General features: G+C 42.0%; 1 protein-coding gene across 6 annotated transcripts in view; it reads right to left on the reverse strand.

The window, feature by feature from the left end:
- cadps2 (Ca++-dependent secretion activator 2) overlaps positions 1–18,631 on the reverse strand; it is a 706,406-nt gene that overhangs the window by 345,081 nt on the left and 342,694 nt on the right. For all 6 annotated transcript variants that reach the window (XM_072267874.1, XM_072267873.1, XM_072267872.1 and 3 more), the window contains exon 7: positions 4,701–4,812. In XM_072267874.1, coding sequence (XP_072123975.1) covers positions 4,701–4,812 — 112 coding nt within the window. The remainder of the gene's footprint in view (positions 1–4,700; positions 4,813–18,631) is intronic.

The raw sequence follows: 18,631 nt of genomic DNA on the forward strand, positions 1-18,631 counted from the left end.
CTCTCTAATCAATTCCGGTTCACTGCATAACACCCAGTCCAGAATAGTTGATCCACTAGTGGGTTTAACCACGAGTTGCCCTAAAGAGACATCTTGTTGGCATTCTACAAATAACCCCTCTTGGGATCCAGCACCAACTTGATTTTCCAAAACTAACTACATATTGAAATCCCCCATTGCCCTTATGATATGCATTTTCTTTCTCCCGTTGTAATTTGTAGATCACAGATTTGCTACTGTTCAGAAGTCTGCATATTACTCCCTTAGCACTACCCACAGCATGCTGCACCATCCGATCATATGTCACCTCTTTCTAATGAACTGATTTCATTTTGTACCCCTAACCACCACACCTTTGTGCTTAACTGTCCTTCCGATACAATGTGTTATCTTGGACCTTAAGCTTCCAGCTACAATCTTCTTTCAGCCATGATTCAGTGACGCCCACAATGTCATAATTCCAATCTGTAACTGTACTAAATGTTCACCAACCTTATTTTGTGTACAGTGTGCATTCAAATATAACATCTTCAATTCTGTATTCAATACCCTTTTCGATTTTGTCCCCCTCTTACATTGCAACTCATCCCATTGACTGCGAACTTGTCATCATCCTCTCCTTGGTAGCAATCTCACTACACACTGCCTCCATTTGTAAACCAACTACTCCATTCTCAGCCCTATGACTCCAATGCCCATCGACCTGCCAAATTAGTTTAAACCCTCTCAAAAAGTTCTAGCAAATCTGCCCACAAGGATATCAATCCCCATTGGGTTCAGGTGTAACCTGTCCCTTTTATACAGATCAGACCTTCCCCAGAACAGATTCCAATAATCGTGAAACATGACTCCCTGCCCTCTGCACCAGGTCCTTAGCCACACAATCATCTACCAGATCATCCTATTCTTATCCTCACTGGTGTGTGGCACAGGGAGCAATCCTCGTATTACTACCATGGAGCTCCTGCATTTCAGCTTTCTGCCTAGTTCCCAAAAATCTCTCTTCAGGACCTCCTCACCTTTCCTAGGTCACTGGTGCCGATATGTACCAAGATTTCTAGCTGTTCATCCTCCCTGTTTAGAATGCCATGGACCAAATCTGAGACATCCTTGACCATGGCACCTGGCAGGCAACATACCAACCGGGTGTCCCTATCACGTCCACAGAAACCCGTCTCTATTCCTCTAACGATAGCATCTCCTGTCAGGAGAAAATCTGCAGATGCTGGAAATCCAAGCAGCATACACAAAATGCTGGAGGTCTTAATGATGGGTCTCGGCCCCAAACGTCGACTGCACTCTTTTCCAGAGATGTTGCCTGGCCTGCTGAGTTCCTCCAGTGTTTTCTGTGTGTTGAGGTCCCACACAGTAGGCTTATTGAGGAAGTCAGAAGGCATGGGATCCAGGGAAGTTTGGCCCGGTGGATTCAGAATTGGCTTGCCTGCAGAAGGCAGAGGGTGGTGGTGGAGGGAGTACATTCAGATTGGAGGGTTGTGACTGGTGGTGTCCCACAAGGATCTGTTCTGGGACCTCTACTTTTCGTGATTTTTATTAACAACCTGGATGTGGGGGTAGAAGGGTGGGTTGATAAATTTGCAGACGACACAAAGGTTGGTGGTGTTGTAGATAGTGTAGAGGATTGTCAAAGATTGCAGAGAGACATTGATAGGATGCAGAAGTGGGCTGAGAAGTGGCAGATAGAGTTCAACCCAGAGAAGTGTGAGGTGGTACACTTTGGAAGGACAAACTCCGAGGCAGAGTACAAAGTAAATGGCAGGATACTTGGTAGTGTAGAGGAGCAGAGGGATCTGGGAGTACATATACACAGATCCCTGAAAGTTGCCTCACAGGTAGATAGGGTGGTTAAGAAAGCTTATGGGGTATTAGCTTTCATAAGTCGAGGGATAGAGTTTAAGAGTCGTGATGTAATGATGCGGCTCTATAAAACTCTGGTTAGGCCACACTTGGAGTACTGTGTCCATTTCCGGTCGCCTCACTATAGGAAGGGTGTGGAAGCATTGGAAAGGGTACAGAGGAGATTAACCAGGATGCTGCCTGGTTTAGAGAGTATGCATTACGATCAGAGATTAAGGGAGCTAGACCTTTACTCTTTGCAGAGAAGGAGAATGAAAGGAGACATGATAGAGGTGTATAAGATAATAAGAAGAATAGATAGAGTGGGTAGCCAGTGCCTCTTCCACAGTGCACCACTGCTCAATACAAGGGGACATGGCTTTAAGGTAAGGGGTGGGAAGTTCAAGGGGGATATTAGAGGAAGGTTTTTTACTCAGTGAGTGGTTGGTGCGTGGAATGCACTGCCGTAGTCAGTGGTGGAGGCAGATACACTCGTGAAGTTTAAGAGACTACTAGGTAGGTATATGGAGGAATTTAAGGTGGGGGTTATATGGGAGGCAGGATTTGAGGGTCGACACAACATTGTGGGCCGAAGGCCCTGTAATGTGCTGTACTATTCTATGTTATGTTCTATGTTCTAAATAGTTAATGTGGTATGAAGGTTGAGAAGATCTGATTTTCAAAATGTTACTTCAATTCTAATGTTGGTCACTCAGGGTAAGTTATATATACCCAGAGGCAACATTATTAGGTACAGGAGTCACTTAATAAAGTGGCCACTGAGTGTACTTCTGTATGTTCACGGCCTTCTGCTGCTGTAGCCCATCCACTTCAAGGTTCAACGTGTTATGTGTTCAGAGAACCTCTTACGTATACCACTGTTGTTGCACGTGGTGATTTGAGTTACTGTTGCCTTCCTGTTAGCTTGAACCAATCTGGCCATTTTCCTCTGATCTCTCTCATTAACATCCACTCATTGGATGTAAACACAAAATACTCTGCAGATGCTGGGGTCAAAGCGACACTCACAACACGCTGATCGTTTCCACGGATCCTGCCCGACCTGCTGAGTTCCTCCAGCGTGTTGTGAGCGTCGCTCATTGGATGTGTTGTTTTTTGCACCATTATCTATAAATTCTAAAGACTGCTGTGTGTGAAAATCCCAAGAGATCAGCAGCTTCTGAGATGGTCAAATGACCCTATCTGGCACCAATCATCATTCCACAGACAAAGTCACTTAGATCACATTTCTCCCCCATTCTGATGTTTGGTCTGAACATCAACTGAACCTCTGGACCATGCAACACACACAAAATACTGGAGGAACTTAGCAGGCCAGGCACCGTCTATGGAAAAGGGTATAGTTGATGTTTTGGGCTGAGACCCTTCGGCAGGACCCGAGAAAAAAATCTGAGGAGCAGATTTAAAAGGTGGGGGAGGGGAGAGAGAAACACAAGGTGATAGGTGAAACCTGAAGGGGGATGGATGAGGTAAAGAGCTGGTTAGTTGATTGGTGAAACAGATACAGGGCTGGAGAAGGGGGAGTCTGATACAAGAGGACAGAAAGACATGGACATATCCGAATGGGAAGGGGAAATAGAACTAAAATGGGTGGCCACTGGGAGATCCTGCTTTTTCTGTCAGATAGAATGTAAGTGTTTGGCAAAGTGGTCTGCCAATCTATGTTGGGTTTCACCGATATACAGGAGGCCACACTGGGCAGCCACCCATTTTAATTCCACTTCCCATTCCCATTCTGATATGTCTATTCATGGCCTTCTCCACTGTCATGATGGGGCTACACTTAGGTTGGAGAAACAACACCTTATATTCCATCTGGGTAGCCTCCAACCTGATGGCATGAAGATCAATTTCTCGAACTTCTGGTAATGCCCCCCCCCTCACCATTCCCCATCCCCCTTTCCCTCTCTCACCTTAATTCCTTTCCCGCCTATCGTCTCCCTCTGGTGCTCGTACCCCCTTTTCTTTCTTCCATGATATTTTGTCCTCTTATATCAGACTCCACATTCTCCAGCCCTGTATCTCTTTCACCAATCAACGTCCCAGCTCTTTACTTCATCCCTCCCTCTTCAGGTTTCACCTATCACCTGGTGTTTCTCTTTCCCCTCCCCCCACTTTTTAAATTCACTCCTCAGCTTTCTTACCTAGTCCTGCTGAAGGATCTCAGCCTGAAATGTTGACTGTGCTCTTTTCCATAGATACTGCCTGGCCTGCTGAGTTCCTCCAGCATATTGTGTGTGTTGCTTGGATTTTCAGCATCTGCAGATATTCTTTTGCTTGTGCATCTCTTGCCCATGTCTGCATGCTCTTATGCACTGAATTGCTGCTGCATGATTGGCTGATTTGATATTTGCATTATTGAGCAGATGTAGAGGTGTACTAGTTAAAATAGAAGTGGGGAGAAAAAGCCAGAGAATGTAAGCCAGTTAGTTACAACTACAGCTTTTGACAAGTCTCCAATGACAAACTGATTTTCCATTAAGTAGTTTCTATTCCATTGGGCATGTGAAGTATTTATTAAAAGAAACTGTTGTTGGATCAGGGTTCAACTTGTCATATTTTTCAGGTCTGTCAAGAGAAATGCACATTCACACATCCCAGCTTGTTGACACAGTAGCTACCACAGGATCCTCAGATGTCTTCCATTCAAGTATGAGTTCTGATTAAAAGACGTGTGTAATGCCAAAGGGATTTTGTGTCCTTCATTTCATAAACAGAAATGAAGCATGCACTGTGCTCGCAATTTAATTATTGATCAAGAGAATAACCAGACCACGAAGACTCCAGGCAGGATTCAGAATCCTAAATACAAAAGTTAGCCTTACCTTCCCCAGCTCTTTATCTTCCAAGGCAAGAACTCCTGTGCTCTCTGTGAAGAATTTAATCTTGACAACTGGGCGAGGATGAGTGGTAGTAAAATCTCCCTGCGTTCCCCATCTGAAATAGAGAGGGTGGAATAATCTTCCATCATTTTGTTGGTAGAAGGTGAATGTGGGTAGAATTTTATATTGTAAATTAATCACCCAGACACGAAGAATACCTCAACATTTGCATGGAGAATCAAATGCACAGACAATTGACTCTGCTGAGCGAAGATATCTATAAACCAATTTTTCTCATTTGGCACCCAGCAAACCCCACCCACAAGTCTGCCAGCTGTCAAAGCTGTAACTGATCTTTAATAGTTTGTAAAGGTCTCTGACATCAAGATACATAAAAAAACTGTTAAAATTGAAAGAAACATTTTAATAAAATATTTTTTGACATAGATTGTTATGGATTATTTAAAAAATTAAATATAAGCAAAATAACAAAAAATCATTGCATTTGCCTTTAATCCATGGTCCTGCAATTCCAAATTAAAATCGATGACATTATTGATTATGTTCCACATGCCCCACACAATCATGCATCTTGCTAAAGACTTTCAGGAGTGTTTTGGTGATGGGATTCTCCACATGATGCTACCTGACATCCAGTTGTCATTCAGTTCTTGCAACATCAGGTTCTCTTCTTCTGAACAAAATAAATTGGTGATTATGTGTAGTGGGCCTGGCCCTTTACTTCCAACCAATATCAAAGTTAATGTTTCAATATAAATAATTCAAAGTAAGCAGAATTTCAGTAATAGAGTACCAATGCTGAACATCCAGCCACTAATCTTAGTTTGTTCATCATAACTACATATTCATCGAAAAGATACTGCAATTGCTTCATTATAGAGAATGAGATATTTCTTCAAAACTGTCCCTATATTTTCATGACAAATAAAATGAAGTTAAATTCTTCAATTCAGTTAAAGGAAATTTAAAGAAATACACAAACAGAATCAGAATCAGATATGGCATATGTTGTGAAATGTGTTGTTTTGTAGCAGCATGACATAATAATAAATTAAAATGAGAATATATTAAAAAAATAAATTAAATAAATAGTCCGAAAAGAGAGAATACTGAGGTCGTGTTCATGGGGTCATTGTCCATTCAGAAATTTGATGGTGGAGAGGAACAAGCTGTTCCTGAAACGTTGAATGCATCTCTTCAGGCTCCTGTACCTCCTCCTTGATGGTATCAAGATAAAAAGGTATTACTAAGAGGAAGGCTTTGATTTTATTATAAACACTCTTGCCATTTGGAGACAGTTGAGCTAAGTAACCAAGTGGTTCTGATCTATGTTCTGAATGGAGGGGAAGAGAGATGCCCACCCTGCCCCATTGATGTGTGACATATGCAGTACCCAGATGTGATACCCCAATGACACTATCAGGGTATGTACCAGCACTGACAAATGTCAAGCTGCCACTGGAGGAGCTGAGCACTGTGATCAGCAGCATATCCTGATGCCTTTCTGAGTATAAAGAACAGCAGCCTAAAGAAGTTTCTGACAAGCTACCACTAATATGTCACCTGTGGAACCAGAGATGCCAACACACTCAATCACTGTTACACATCCATCAAGAATGTTTACTGTGCCACCCTGTGCCTATACATTGGCAAGGCCAATCACATGGCTGTACTTCCACTCCTGCCACATAGGGGGAGACTGAGGACGGCAACACCAATGGTAGGGACCATGCAGGAATGTTTGGAGAACTTGTCTGAATGGGTGGACTGGATCGTATTCAGTGATTAATCTTTGGACATGAATGAATATGCCACAGTTATCACCGACTTCAGCAAGATCCATGTGAGTGAGTGTATGTATGCCTTTGAGAGTTTTCCCAAACCAGAAGCCCTGAATGAACCAAGAGATTCACAGTCTGCTGAGGGCCAGATCTGTAACGTTCGAGTCTGCTGATCTAGAATCCTACAGGAGGTCCAGCTATGACCTCCTGAAGGTCATCATGAGAGCTAAAAGGCAGCTCCACGTAGAATTAGAGACACTTTTGGACGCATGACAGCTGTGGCGGAGTTTGCAGGCCACTACTTCCTATAAGGTGAAAACTAACAGCATAATTGGCAGCAATGCTTCACTTCCCAATAAGCTCAACATCTTTTATGCAAGCTTTAAAAGGGAGAGTAACGCTACACCTATACGAATCCCTAGCACCCTGTGATCTTGGTCTCAAAGGCTTATGTGAGAACATCTTTCAAGACGGTGAACTCTTGCAAGGTTTCAGGCACTAAAGGTATATCTGGTCGGGTATAGCTGCCTCAATGTTTATTGCCCAACAATACTCACATCTACTGTAATGGAATGCTTTGGGAGATTGGTTATGGCTAGAATTAACTCATGCCTAAGCATGGCTGTGGGCCTGCTACAATTCAGCTACCACAATGGGTCCACAGGGACACAACCTCATGGCTCTCCACTCTGCTTTGGAGCACCTAGACAACAGAAAAACATACATCAAGCTACTGTTTATCAATAACATCTTGACGTTCAACACCATCATCCCCTCAGTACTAATCAACATACTTCAGAACCTGAGTGTCTCCACCTTCCTTTACAACTGGATCCTCAGTTGCCCTTTTGGAAGGCCACAGACAGTGCAGATTAGTAATGAAATCTCCGCCTTGCTGATAATCAGACAGGCACATCATAAGCCAACTGCTCTACTCTCTCTAAAATCATGTCTGTGTGGCTCAGCACAGCTCAAATGCTAACTATACATTTGCTAATGACACCACTGTGTTTGTAAATTCTCACGTGGCAACCAGGAGACTCACAGTTCAAAGTAAATTTATTTACAGAGTACATAGGTGTCACCATATACAATCCTGAGATTTATTTTCTTGCGGGCATGCTCAATACATCCATAATAAAATAATAACCATAAAAGAATCAATGAAGGACCACACCAGCTGGGTGTAGATTCACAGAGAAGTGAGATAGATCAGCTGATTGAGTGGTGTTCCTGGGACTCAACATATCTGAGGATCTGTCCAGGCCCTAGCATATTGCTGCAATCATGATGAAGGCATGCCAGTGGCCATACTTTATTAGAAGTCTGAGATATGATATGTTACCAAAGACTCTTGCAAATTTCTCTCAGTGTACAGTATGGAGAATTCTGACTGATTTCATCACCATCTGGTATGAAGGCACCCAGGTGCAGGGTGGCAAGAGGCTGCAAGGGATGTAGAGTCAACCAGCTTCATCACGGGCACAACCATCCCCACTATCGATGGCATGTTCAAAAGGTGGTGCCCCAGAAACCTGGCATCATCATTAAGGACCCTTAGCATCTACACATGTCCTCGTCTCATCACTACCAACAGGGAGAAGATGCAGAAGTCTGAAGACTCACATGCAACGATTCAGGAGCAGCCTCTTCATCTCCATCAGATTTCTTAATGGTCCACGAACCCCTTGGCATTCATCAACCGTGGGAGTGAGTTCAAGAGCCGTAAGATAATGTTACAGCTATATAAGACCTTGGTCAGCCCCCACTTGGAGTACTGAGTTCAGTTCTGGTCACTTCAATACAGGAAGGAAGTGGATACTATAGAGAGAGTGCAGAGGAGATTTACAAGGATATTGCCTGGTTTGGAGGGCGTACCTTATGAGAATAGGTTAAGTGAACTTGGCCTTTGCTTCTTGGAGCGATGGAGGATGAGAGGTGACCTGATAGAGGTGCCTAAGATGATGAGGGGCATTGGTCACATAGATAGCCAGATGTTTTTAAATGGCCAACATGAGAGGGCACGGTTTTAAGGTGCTTGGAAATTGGTACCGAGGGGATGTCAGGGTAAGTTCTTCACACAGAGAGTGTTAGGTGCGTGGAATACACTGCCAGCGGCCGTGGTGTTAGTGGAAACAATAGGGTCCTTTAAGAGCCTCTTAGATAGGTACATGGAGCTTAGAAAAATAGAGGGCTATGCGCTTGTGAAATTCAAGGCAGTTTCTAGAGTAGGTTACATGGTCAGCACAACCTTGTGGGCCAAAAGGCCTGTAATACACTGTAGATTTCTATGTTCCATGTAACCCATAGTATTCCTTTTAATTTTATGTTTTTTATTTATTTTGTAATTGATAGAAATTTTATGTCTTTTAACAATACTGCTGCCACCAGCTAACAAATTTCACATCATATAAGTATAATGAAACCTGATTCAGATTTTGACATGCGTCATAAATGATTACCAGCTTCAATTAAACCCATACTAACCTATGGCAGGAAGCAAACTTGTTAGTTTACAAATATACACATACAGTATATGGTGCTAAAGTATAAAGCCGTTGTGACAGAAAAGAAGCTATGTTCAAAATTTTGCATGCCAGAGGGAGTATTTTACCAGTCTAGGAAATGCTGAGAAGATTCCTTATGACAGAATGGTGAGCTGTACCATTAAATCCACAGATATTGTAGTTATGTTGGTAGCCTTCCCAGGTTATAGGTACAAGTCCCATTTCAGAGATGTTGTAATATAATACAATCTGATGCTTTAGAAGCAATATCACTTCTCCAGATTATAATTAACATTACTGTGAGCAGGCCTGTTGTAACTACCGTATGTAAGATCCTCATTGGCTGTAAGACACATTAGGATGTTATGATGTCAAATAATATTAATATAAATGGAATAATTTTAAGTTACAGACCTGACACTTTCATGGCAAACCGAGTCAAGAAAAAGGCACGAGGGAAATAATTACAACCTGAAAACAGTATTAAAACTGGTAAAAAAAAACTACTCTGCATTTCCAGCATTTTCAGCATCTCTTGTGTTTACGATACCATCAGGAGAATGTTGACATAGGTTCTGGCAAATTCAGGTTCTTCAGTAATGAAAGGAGATGAGTTGAAAAGAAGCATGCAGAAAGACGCAGAATATTAAGTATAAAATTTGATCTTGGCACTGTTTTATGTTTCTTTGTATCAAACAGTAATTTGTGCATAATATGCCACAAAACAACAAATTTCATGACATATGTGATAATAAACCTGATTCTGACCTGGTGAAATGGAAGTTCAACAGGAAGGAGCCACACTTTCATACAAGTGTACAGTTACTTTACTCACTAGGTCTTCTACATAGGACTCCAATGAAAAAAGCTCTGGGATAATCAAAGTTTAAGTGGATACTATGATGAAGAGCAGTAGGATTTTATGGAAGGATGAACACACTGGACTGCTTCTGTAAAATTAATTTGCTGAAAAACATTGAGTATCGTGGCAATCACAAATGACAGCTAATCTTCCTTCCTGCTCCAGATTTTTTGACTTTATCCCATCTCACTCAAGAGAGATTGTGGAAAATGCATGGTTATGCTCCACATGACTGTGGAGAAAACCATGGGGGCCGATCGCTGTGGAGGACCTGTGGCTATTGGTAGCCATGGAGGACCCATGGGTCCTCCAGAATGATCAGTATCCATGGTTTTCTCCACTCGGTGGTGAGTGGGATGCCACAGGGGTCGGTGCTGGATCCGCAGCTGTTTACCATTTACGTTGATGATTTGGAAGAGGGGACTGAGTGTAACTTAGCAAAATTTGCTGATGACACTAAACTGAGTGGAAAAGCAAATTGTACAGAGGATGTCGAGAGTCTGCAGAGGCAGACATCCCACCCTGCAAAAACTCATTTCAGGGAGGTAGCACCCCCCCCCCCCGCAACCACATATTCCCCCCCCCAACCCCATATTCTGCCTCCCCCCCGCTCCGTCGACCTCCAAGGGTGTATGTAATATTTTGTTTAGTGATTTTGTCTAATCTGTAAACCAAGTTGGGTATATGCAGCAAATCTGACATTAAAATATGCACTTATATTATATTATATTATCATGTTTATTCTATTACAACTTTAAGCAAGTCTACAGGGAGTTTGGCCTCATCACGTAGGACATCAATAGCGTAGCTCCTTAGCAGCTAGCCAGCTAGTTTAAATAACGTTAGCTATGCTGTAATGACACCTGTTAAACTCACCTCAACATGTCTTTTACATTTTAACCCATGGGCAATAGAAAAGTCACTATTGCAAACAGTGCAGCGAGCAACACTGTTATTATTTTTGAGGTTGACTGTAAAGCCCGCCCATAGAGAAAACTGATAAGTCTACTTAGCAGGGGGTCCGCAACATTTTTTTGCACCGCAGACCGGTTTAATATTGACAATATTCTTGTGGACCGGCTGACCAGGGGTAGGGGGGGGGGTGTTAATCATGACCGGAATATAGGTGATAAGTCAATAGCATCATAACATTTTAAGTAACGTTTGGATATTAAACACACAGCGCATATTTTCCCCGTATGAACATATAAAATCATTGCAACACACTAATATCGCTGAATCAGTGCGAGCCCTGGGCTTGTTTTCCTGCAACAAGATGGTCCCATCGAGGGGTGATGGGAGACAGCGATACTCGAAGGGGGTTCCTTATGTCCAGTATATTCCGCAATTTAGTTTTCGTTGCATTCATTGCAGAAAACTCCGCTTCGCAGCGATATGATGTTGGAACTGGAAGCAACGTTTTCAGTGCTTTCGTGGCTATCTCAGGATATTTAGCCTTGACTTTGATCCAGAATACTGGCAGAGATGTTATGTCAAACATACTTTTCAGTCCACCGTCATTTACAAGCTCGAGGAGTTGATCTTCCCGCGCTGACATGGATGACGTGCGGGAAATGACCTCGCGTCTGTTCAAGTTCAACAGTGGGTGTGACAGGGAATGAGGAAAGGTGCAAGTGACTCATATCATTTCATATCGCCAAATTATATTGTTTCCTCATGGCCCGGTGGTTGGGGACCACTCTTAGCACGAAGAGAGACCAATCAGGATGCTCGCTCTCCTTCTCAAAAAAATCTATTTCCGGGATATTGTATATAATTTCCGGGCGTCAGGGAGCAACTATCGATATGCAGGAGACTCCCGGATCTTCCGGGAGAGGTGGGATGTCTGCAGAGGGATATAGATAGGTTAAGTGAGTAGGCCAAGGTCTGGCAGATGGAATACAATGTTGGTAAAAGCAAGATCATGCACTTTGGAATGAATAATAGAAGAGCAGATTATTATTTAAATGGTGAAAGATTGCAGCATTGTGCAGAGGGACTTGGGAGTGCTTGTTCAAGAATCACAAAAAGTTGGCTTGCAGATACAACAGGTTATTAAGAAGGCAAACGGAATGTTGGCCTTTATTGCTAGAGGGATTAAATTTAAGAGCAAGGAGGTCATGCTGCAACTATACAGGGTACTGGTGAGGCCACACCTGGAGTACTATGTGCAGCCCTGGTCCCCATACTTGAGAAAGGATACACTGGCTTTGGAGGCAGTGCAGAGGAGGTTCACCAGGTTGATGCCAGGGATGAAGGGGTTAACCAATGAGGAGAGATTGAGTTGCCTGGGACTATACTCTCTGGAATTCAGAAGAATGAGAGGGATCATACAAAATTTTGAAAGGGATAGATAAGATAGAAGTAGAAAAGTTGTTTCTGTTGGTAGGTGAGACAAGAACTAGGGGACATTGCCTCAAGATTCAGGGGAGAAGATTTAGGACTGAGATAAGGAGAAACTGTTTTTCCCAGAGAGTGGTGAATCTGTGGAATTTTCTGCCCAGGGAAGCAGCTGAGGCTGCTTTATTAAATATAATTAAGATACAGTTAGAAAGATTTTTACATAGTAGGGGAATTAAGGGTTATGGGGAAAAGGCAGGTAGATGGAGTAAAGTTTACAAACAGATCAGCCATGATCTTGTTGAATGGCAGGGCGGGCTCGATGGGCCGGATGGCCTACTCCTGCTCCTATTTCTTATGTTCTATGTTCTCATGTAAAGATAACCTGGGACTCAGGTCGGCTGGAGTTTACAGGTTTCCCTGTATTGGCTAAATGAGACACATGGTGGAAACCTGCATCAAGGAGCACAGGAGCTGTATCTATTTGGTTTACTCAGAGAATTTGGTGGTAATTCGCAATGGCCAAAGGTTTGACTTCAACAGCATAAAACTACTGTGCTGCGCCAATGGCTTTTGGGATCACCTGGTAAAGGAAGCAATTGAAATAAAACTAGAGGAAAAGAATTTTAACAAAGATGAAGGTCTCACTTTAAGTAAGAACTGGAATTCGATTGTAAACAAGGTGAGAGAACGGACACCTAATTGGATAAGGACTAACCAATCAGGAGGGATAGACCACCGGGGTACATATGCCACTGGACTAGACATGCCCAGACATCATCCCTGAACAGAATGGCAGAGTTTGTCATAAAAACATCAGTTATAATTGACACCTGTACCCAGCTGGAAACCCGAGAAGACTGTATTCATCATATACACAGGGAAAGCACTAGATCCAGTTTCTCATCAGGTTTATAAGGAGTATTCTTTAACTGGGGATTTATATGACTTACAATATACAATTACAATGGCATGTCAAAGAGAGAGAAAGCTAAATGTAGATTATCCCAGCACCCTATTGAGAGGAGCGGATTTTGTTCGTAATGAGTGCAATTAGATCAGGATCCAATTGTAGTCCAAAGCCTGATGGGTGTTCTGATTGTACTGTGATGTCACTGCACAAGCTGGTAAATAAGTTGTTGGTACTGATAGGTTCCAGGCACGTTTAGGCTTCAAAGAGCATTGATGTAGCTTATTGTACTGATTTAGCAACTTAAGAGCCATTAAATGTGCAGGTTTTCCTGCTGCTATGTGTCACCTTGTATGTTTCCCATATCATAACCGTCAAAAAGTAATCAATCCCAGCAAATTTTCTAAACACTAAACCACGTTGGAGACAAAAAGCCTGAAAGACCCAAACAGTTGCTCCACCACAGAGCTCTGTTGTTAATTCCTGTGATCATGCTGATAACTACCGGAATAGGGAAATTATTCTCTTCAAGTTTGTCAAGGAACCACTGATAACAGCTGCTCATGAACCTGCAACCAACAGACATGCTACATTGTGTGCAGCTGAAAAAACTAACAGACCAATGCTTTCATTTTCAAACAATACATGATGTAGGCCTTGATATATAGATGCAAACAATTCTCTGGCGGCTTAGCTTAGTGGCTATTCCTTTTCTGCATGGACAGTAGTGTACTATTCAACTGCATTTGTAACTTGCTTTTCTTCAAATCTTCTTTTCAAGTTATGGAATCCAAGGTGCAAACTTATTAAGCTGCCTTCCATTTTCTCTTCTATATTATTTATAAAATTACAAAGAGCAGGGGCCCCAGAGCAGACCCCTGTAGATCACCACGAATCACTGACCTCTCAGTATAAAATGCGTCATCTCCTACCATCCTCTGCCTCCTGAGGGCAAGCCGATTCCGAATCCACACAGCAAGGTTACCCTGGATTCCATGCCTCCTGATTTTCTGAATGAGCAGACCATGGAGAAAATTTTCAAGTGCCTTACTAAAATCCATAGACATCACATCTTCTGCTCTAGTTTTGTCACTACCTCGAAGAAGTCAATCAAGCTTGTGAGGCATGAACTGCCCTCACAAAACTATGCTGACTATTCCTAATCAGTCTATGCTTCTGAAAATGCTCATAAATACTATCTCTAAGAATCCTCTCCAATATTACACTCACCAGTGATGTAGGACTCACTGGTCGATAATTCCCAGGATTATCTCTATTACTTTTCTTGAACAAAATATCAACAATCTTCTGATACTCATCCTGTGACAAGTGGGGATGCAAAGATCATTGCCAAAGGCACAGCAATCTCTTCCCTTTCTTCCTGTGGTAACTGGGGTATATCCCATTTGAACCCCCAGGACTTAACCATCTTAATGTTTTTCAAAGGTTCCAGCACACCCTTTTTCTTGGCAGGTTACACCATATTAGCCTATTCTGCAATGACCCCACATTTGTCAAGGTCCCTCCCATTGGTGAATACTGATGCAATGCATTCATTAAGGACTTCCTTTACCTCCTCCGACTCCAGGCACACTTCCTCTTTTATCCCTGATCAGTGCTACCCTCACTCTAGCCATCCTCCTGTTCTTCACATACCTGTAGAAAACTTTGGGTGTTTTCTTAATCCTACTTGCCAAGGCCTTTGCATGTCCCCTTCTAGCTCTCCCAAGTCCCTTCTAGCTCTCTCAAGTCCCTTCTTAAACTCCTGGCTATTTTCTCTCAAGAGCCCTGTCTGATCCTATGGCTTCCCAAATCTTAAATAGGCTTCCTTTTCCCTTTTGATTAGTGGTTCCATTTTTCTTGTCAACCACAATTCAACCATTCCTTCCCTTCCTTAGTGGGACAATCCTTTCCAGAAATCCCATGCAGGTGCTCCCAAAACCTGCATGGTGCTCACCACATGTATATTGTACACTTCCCTGAGTACATCTGTTGCCAATCTATGCTCTCAAGTTCCTGTCTAACAGCATCATAACTCACCTTCCTCCATTTAAATACTTTCCTATACCATCCGCTTCAATCCTTGTCCAAAGCTATTCTAAAGGTCAGGGAGTTGTCAGTAACTCCACCGAGATCTGACATCTGACCATATTCATTGTCCAGTACTAGATTCAGTATGGTCTCTCCTCTAGTCAGCTTGTCCACATAGTGTATCCAGAATCCTTCCCAGAAACAACAAATAAATACTATCCTGCTGAAGCCAAGGAGGTGCCAATCAATATTAGGGAAGTTGAAGTCACCAATGACAATAACTGTGTTATATTTGCAACGTTCCTAAGTGTGTTCACCTCTCTGCTCCTCAGTGTCTCTGTGCTATTGGAGGGTTCATGGAATACTCCCAATAGGGTGAATGCTCCTCTCTTGTTTCTGGCTCCTCCCCCCCCCCACACTAACCCAGTAGGCAATCCTTGCACGAAGTCCTCACTTTTTTTCAGCTGCGATACTATCCCTGATTAGAAATGCCAGTCTCCAAAACTTTTTACTTCCTTCCCTGTCCCTTTTGAAACATCTAAACACCAGAACATCCAGCAGCTATTCTTGCACCTGAGACGGTCAAGTTTGTGTAATGGTCACAACATCAGAGTTCCACGTACTGTTCCATGCTCCAACTTCAGCACCTTTGATCCTGACACTTCTCACATTCACGTTGATACATTTCAACCCATCCAACTGACTGCATTTGTGCCCTGTTCACTGCTTATCCTTCCTCGCAGATTCTTAAGAAGCATCTTTTTGTCCCTTTCCCAGTTCTGACGAGGGTCGTTGACTTGAAATATTAACTCAGCTTCTCTTCCCACAGATGCAGCCTGATCTCGAGTATTTCCAGCATCTGTAGTTTTTTGATTTACACATATGGGGGGGGAGGAGCAACTGGAGAACACCTCCATTCGGATAAAAAGGAAGATCCTGAACTTTCAGTTGCTTGTCAGTTCAATTCTCCAACCCACTCCTATTCTGATCTCTCTGCCTCTAGTCTCCAACATTGGAATAAGAAAGCAATACAGAACAAATCACCTTTTGGTCCAACAAATCACACCCAGCTAATCCCAATTTCCTGTGTTCAGCCCAGTGAAATGTCAAGTTTGGCTCAAATTTTAAACTCGATTAATTTAAGTTATTAAGTCAATTTTGCCTTCAAATGCAATTTTCTTTCACTCACAGATGCTCAACACAGGATTGCTGAATGGTTGGTGCTCCATTAGTCAGTGAAACTTCCTCCCTGGAGCTTGTTTCCTCTCCAACTCAACAGCTAGTGCACCTGTACAAGCTTTTGACGTAACTGTGAAAATGTATGATATTGAAATATCTATTAATCGCATGGCTTCCTGTAAGCAATAGCTCTGACTGTCCATCAGAGAATAGTTTGATGCCAAAAAATAAATGTGATTGGATCTGCAGATGCACATTTTGGCCGAGGTCATCAGCTATAATTAAATTAAAGGGAGGATTTTGGTTGTGTACACATTGAATTCAATGCCTTAATACACTCATTAGCTTACAGCCCTACATTGTCTAGCCCTGATACTACTGATTCTTATCTTTTAAATTATCTCAAGAACAGTACATTCATTTGTTTTTTATGTTTTGTTAACTGTAAACAGTTTTGTTTTGCAATGCCAAGTAGCAATTGAAAAAAAAAGGATGGTTAGATTAAAGCCAACAGTTTCAGAAATTGAGAGCTCAAGGAATGAATTATTTTTGGACAGTCACACTATGCAAGCCTTCGTATAGAATACAGGAGAGTGAGACCGAGAAATATGACTGTATTAATCCTCCTTAATGTCATTCTAAAAAGCACTACACAATTCTGAAAAGCACTACAAAAGAAGGAAAATCCCTGAGACCCCTGGTCACTAAAAAAAAATGCAAATTCTTATACCAAAGTGATCATCCTTTTTGCTGTTACCTCAGCATGTGTGCACCAAAGTGATTAACACATTTTTTGTCTTGCAATAATAGCTTTTGCCTGTTACATGAATTTCCAGACCACGGTCTGTGGCGTATTTGCCAGTTTTCTAATATTGCTTGGCATTAGCATCTCAGAAAAACCTGATAAGAAGGGTGAGCCCAACAATTACAGGCTAATTAGTTTAACCTTGGCAGTGAAGACAGTCTTAGAAATGACAAATAGGGACAGAATTAGCAGGAGCTTGAGCAAATGTGAATTGATTAGAGAAAGCCAGCACTGATTGGTTAAAGGAAAATCATAATTAACTCAAATTATGGTATTTTTTGATGCAGTAACAGTATGCTAATGACGTAAATGGTATTAATGGACTTTCAAAAGGAACTTGATGAAGGGCCACATCATACGCCTGTCATGAAGACTGAAGCCCATGAAATAAAAGAGGCAGCAGCAGCTTGGGTAGAAAATTGGCTAAATGATAGGAAATGCAGTATAGACAAGGTTGTCTTTTTCAGAAAGGAGGGGAGTGTGGAGTGAAATTCCTCAAAGGTCATACCGCCATGGCTTCTCTTAGGAAACACCAGTCTCAGAACAAAAAGGCATAATTTCCAATTTGCAAACATAGATGGATAAATAGATAGATAGATAGATAGATAGATAGACATACTTTATTGATCCCGAGGGAAATTGGGTTTCGTTACAGCTGCACAAACCAAGAACAGAGTACAAATGTAGCAATACAAAACCACAAACAATCAAATAATAATATGTAAACTATGCTAGACGAAAATAAGTCCAGGACCGGCCCATTGCAAAACTTTGAAGTATACTGACTGATGTGGAACATAATAGTCCAAGAAAATATGGGGAGGCTAATGAAATATGCAGACAAAAGGCAGTTAAAATGCAAAATGTAAAATTATTTCAACCATCTTGAGTTTTTTGAGTTTGATTTACTGTTGGGTATACTACTTTGCTTGCAAGAATGTCAAACTCGAAGCAGTTCTTCTCCATTCTCCTGTAGGATTTCCACTTGGCTCTTTTGCCTTGTGCATCCTCTGTGATTTTAATTTTTCTTCTTTTCTTTAACCATGTTTTCAAATCCACACCCCTTTTCTTAGCAAATCGTCGTCATCGTGGCTATCCTTCGAGGTTGAGGTTGATGGTCTTCGTTCCGTTGATATATTTATGGGCTCTCAAGTGGCTTATGAGTCCAATCTTGACTTTGAAAGTTCTTCTGCATTCAGGACAGGTAGTTCCAGATAGCAGATTGTGCTTTGGTTGTTGCTGCCTCTCTTTTCATTTTCTTCTCTTTTCTTCTAATTCTGCACATCTGTTGGCTTCGAAAATTGCTGTTCCTTCTCGGATGATGGCTTGCCAGAGTTTCCTGTCCTTGGCATTGGTTTCCCAATTGTTGATGTTAATGTTACATTTCTTCATGTTGGCTTTTAAGACGTCTTTGAATCTCTTCTGTTGTCCACCTCTTTTATGTTTGCCTTCTTTAAGCTGGCAGACGTTATTTCGTTCGTCTTTCATCTGAACAACA

This window comes from Mobula birostris, chromosome 9 (assembly GCF_030028105.1).
Source record: "Mobula birostris isolate sMobBir1 chromosome 9, sMobBir1.hap1, whole genome shotgun sequence".
In the NCBI taxonomy this organism is placed as follows: domain Eukaryota; kingdom Metazoa; phylum Chordata; class Chondrichthyes; order Myliobatiformes; family Myliobatidae; genus Mobula; species Mobula birostris.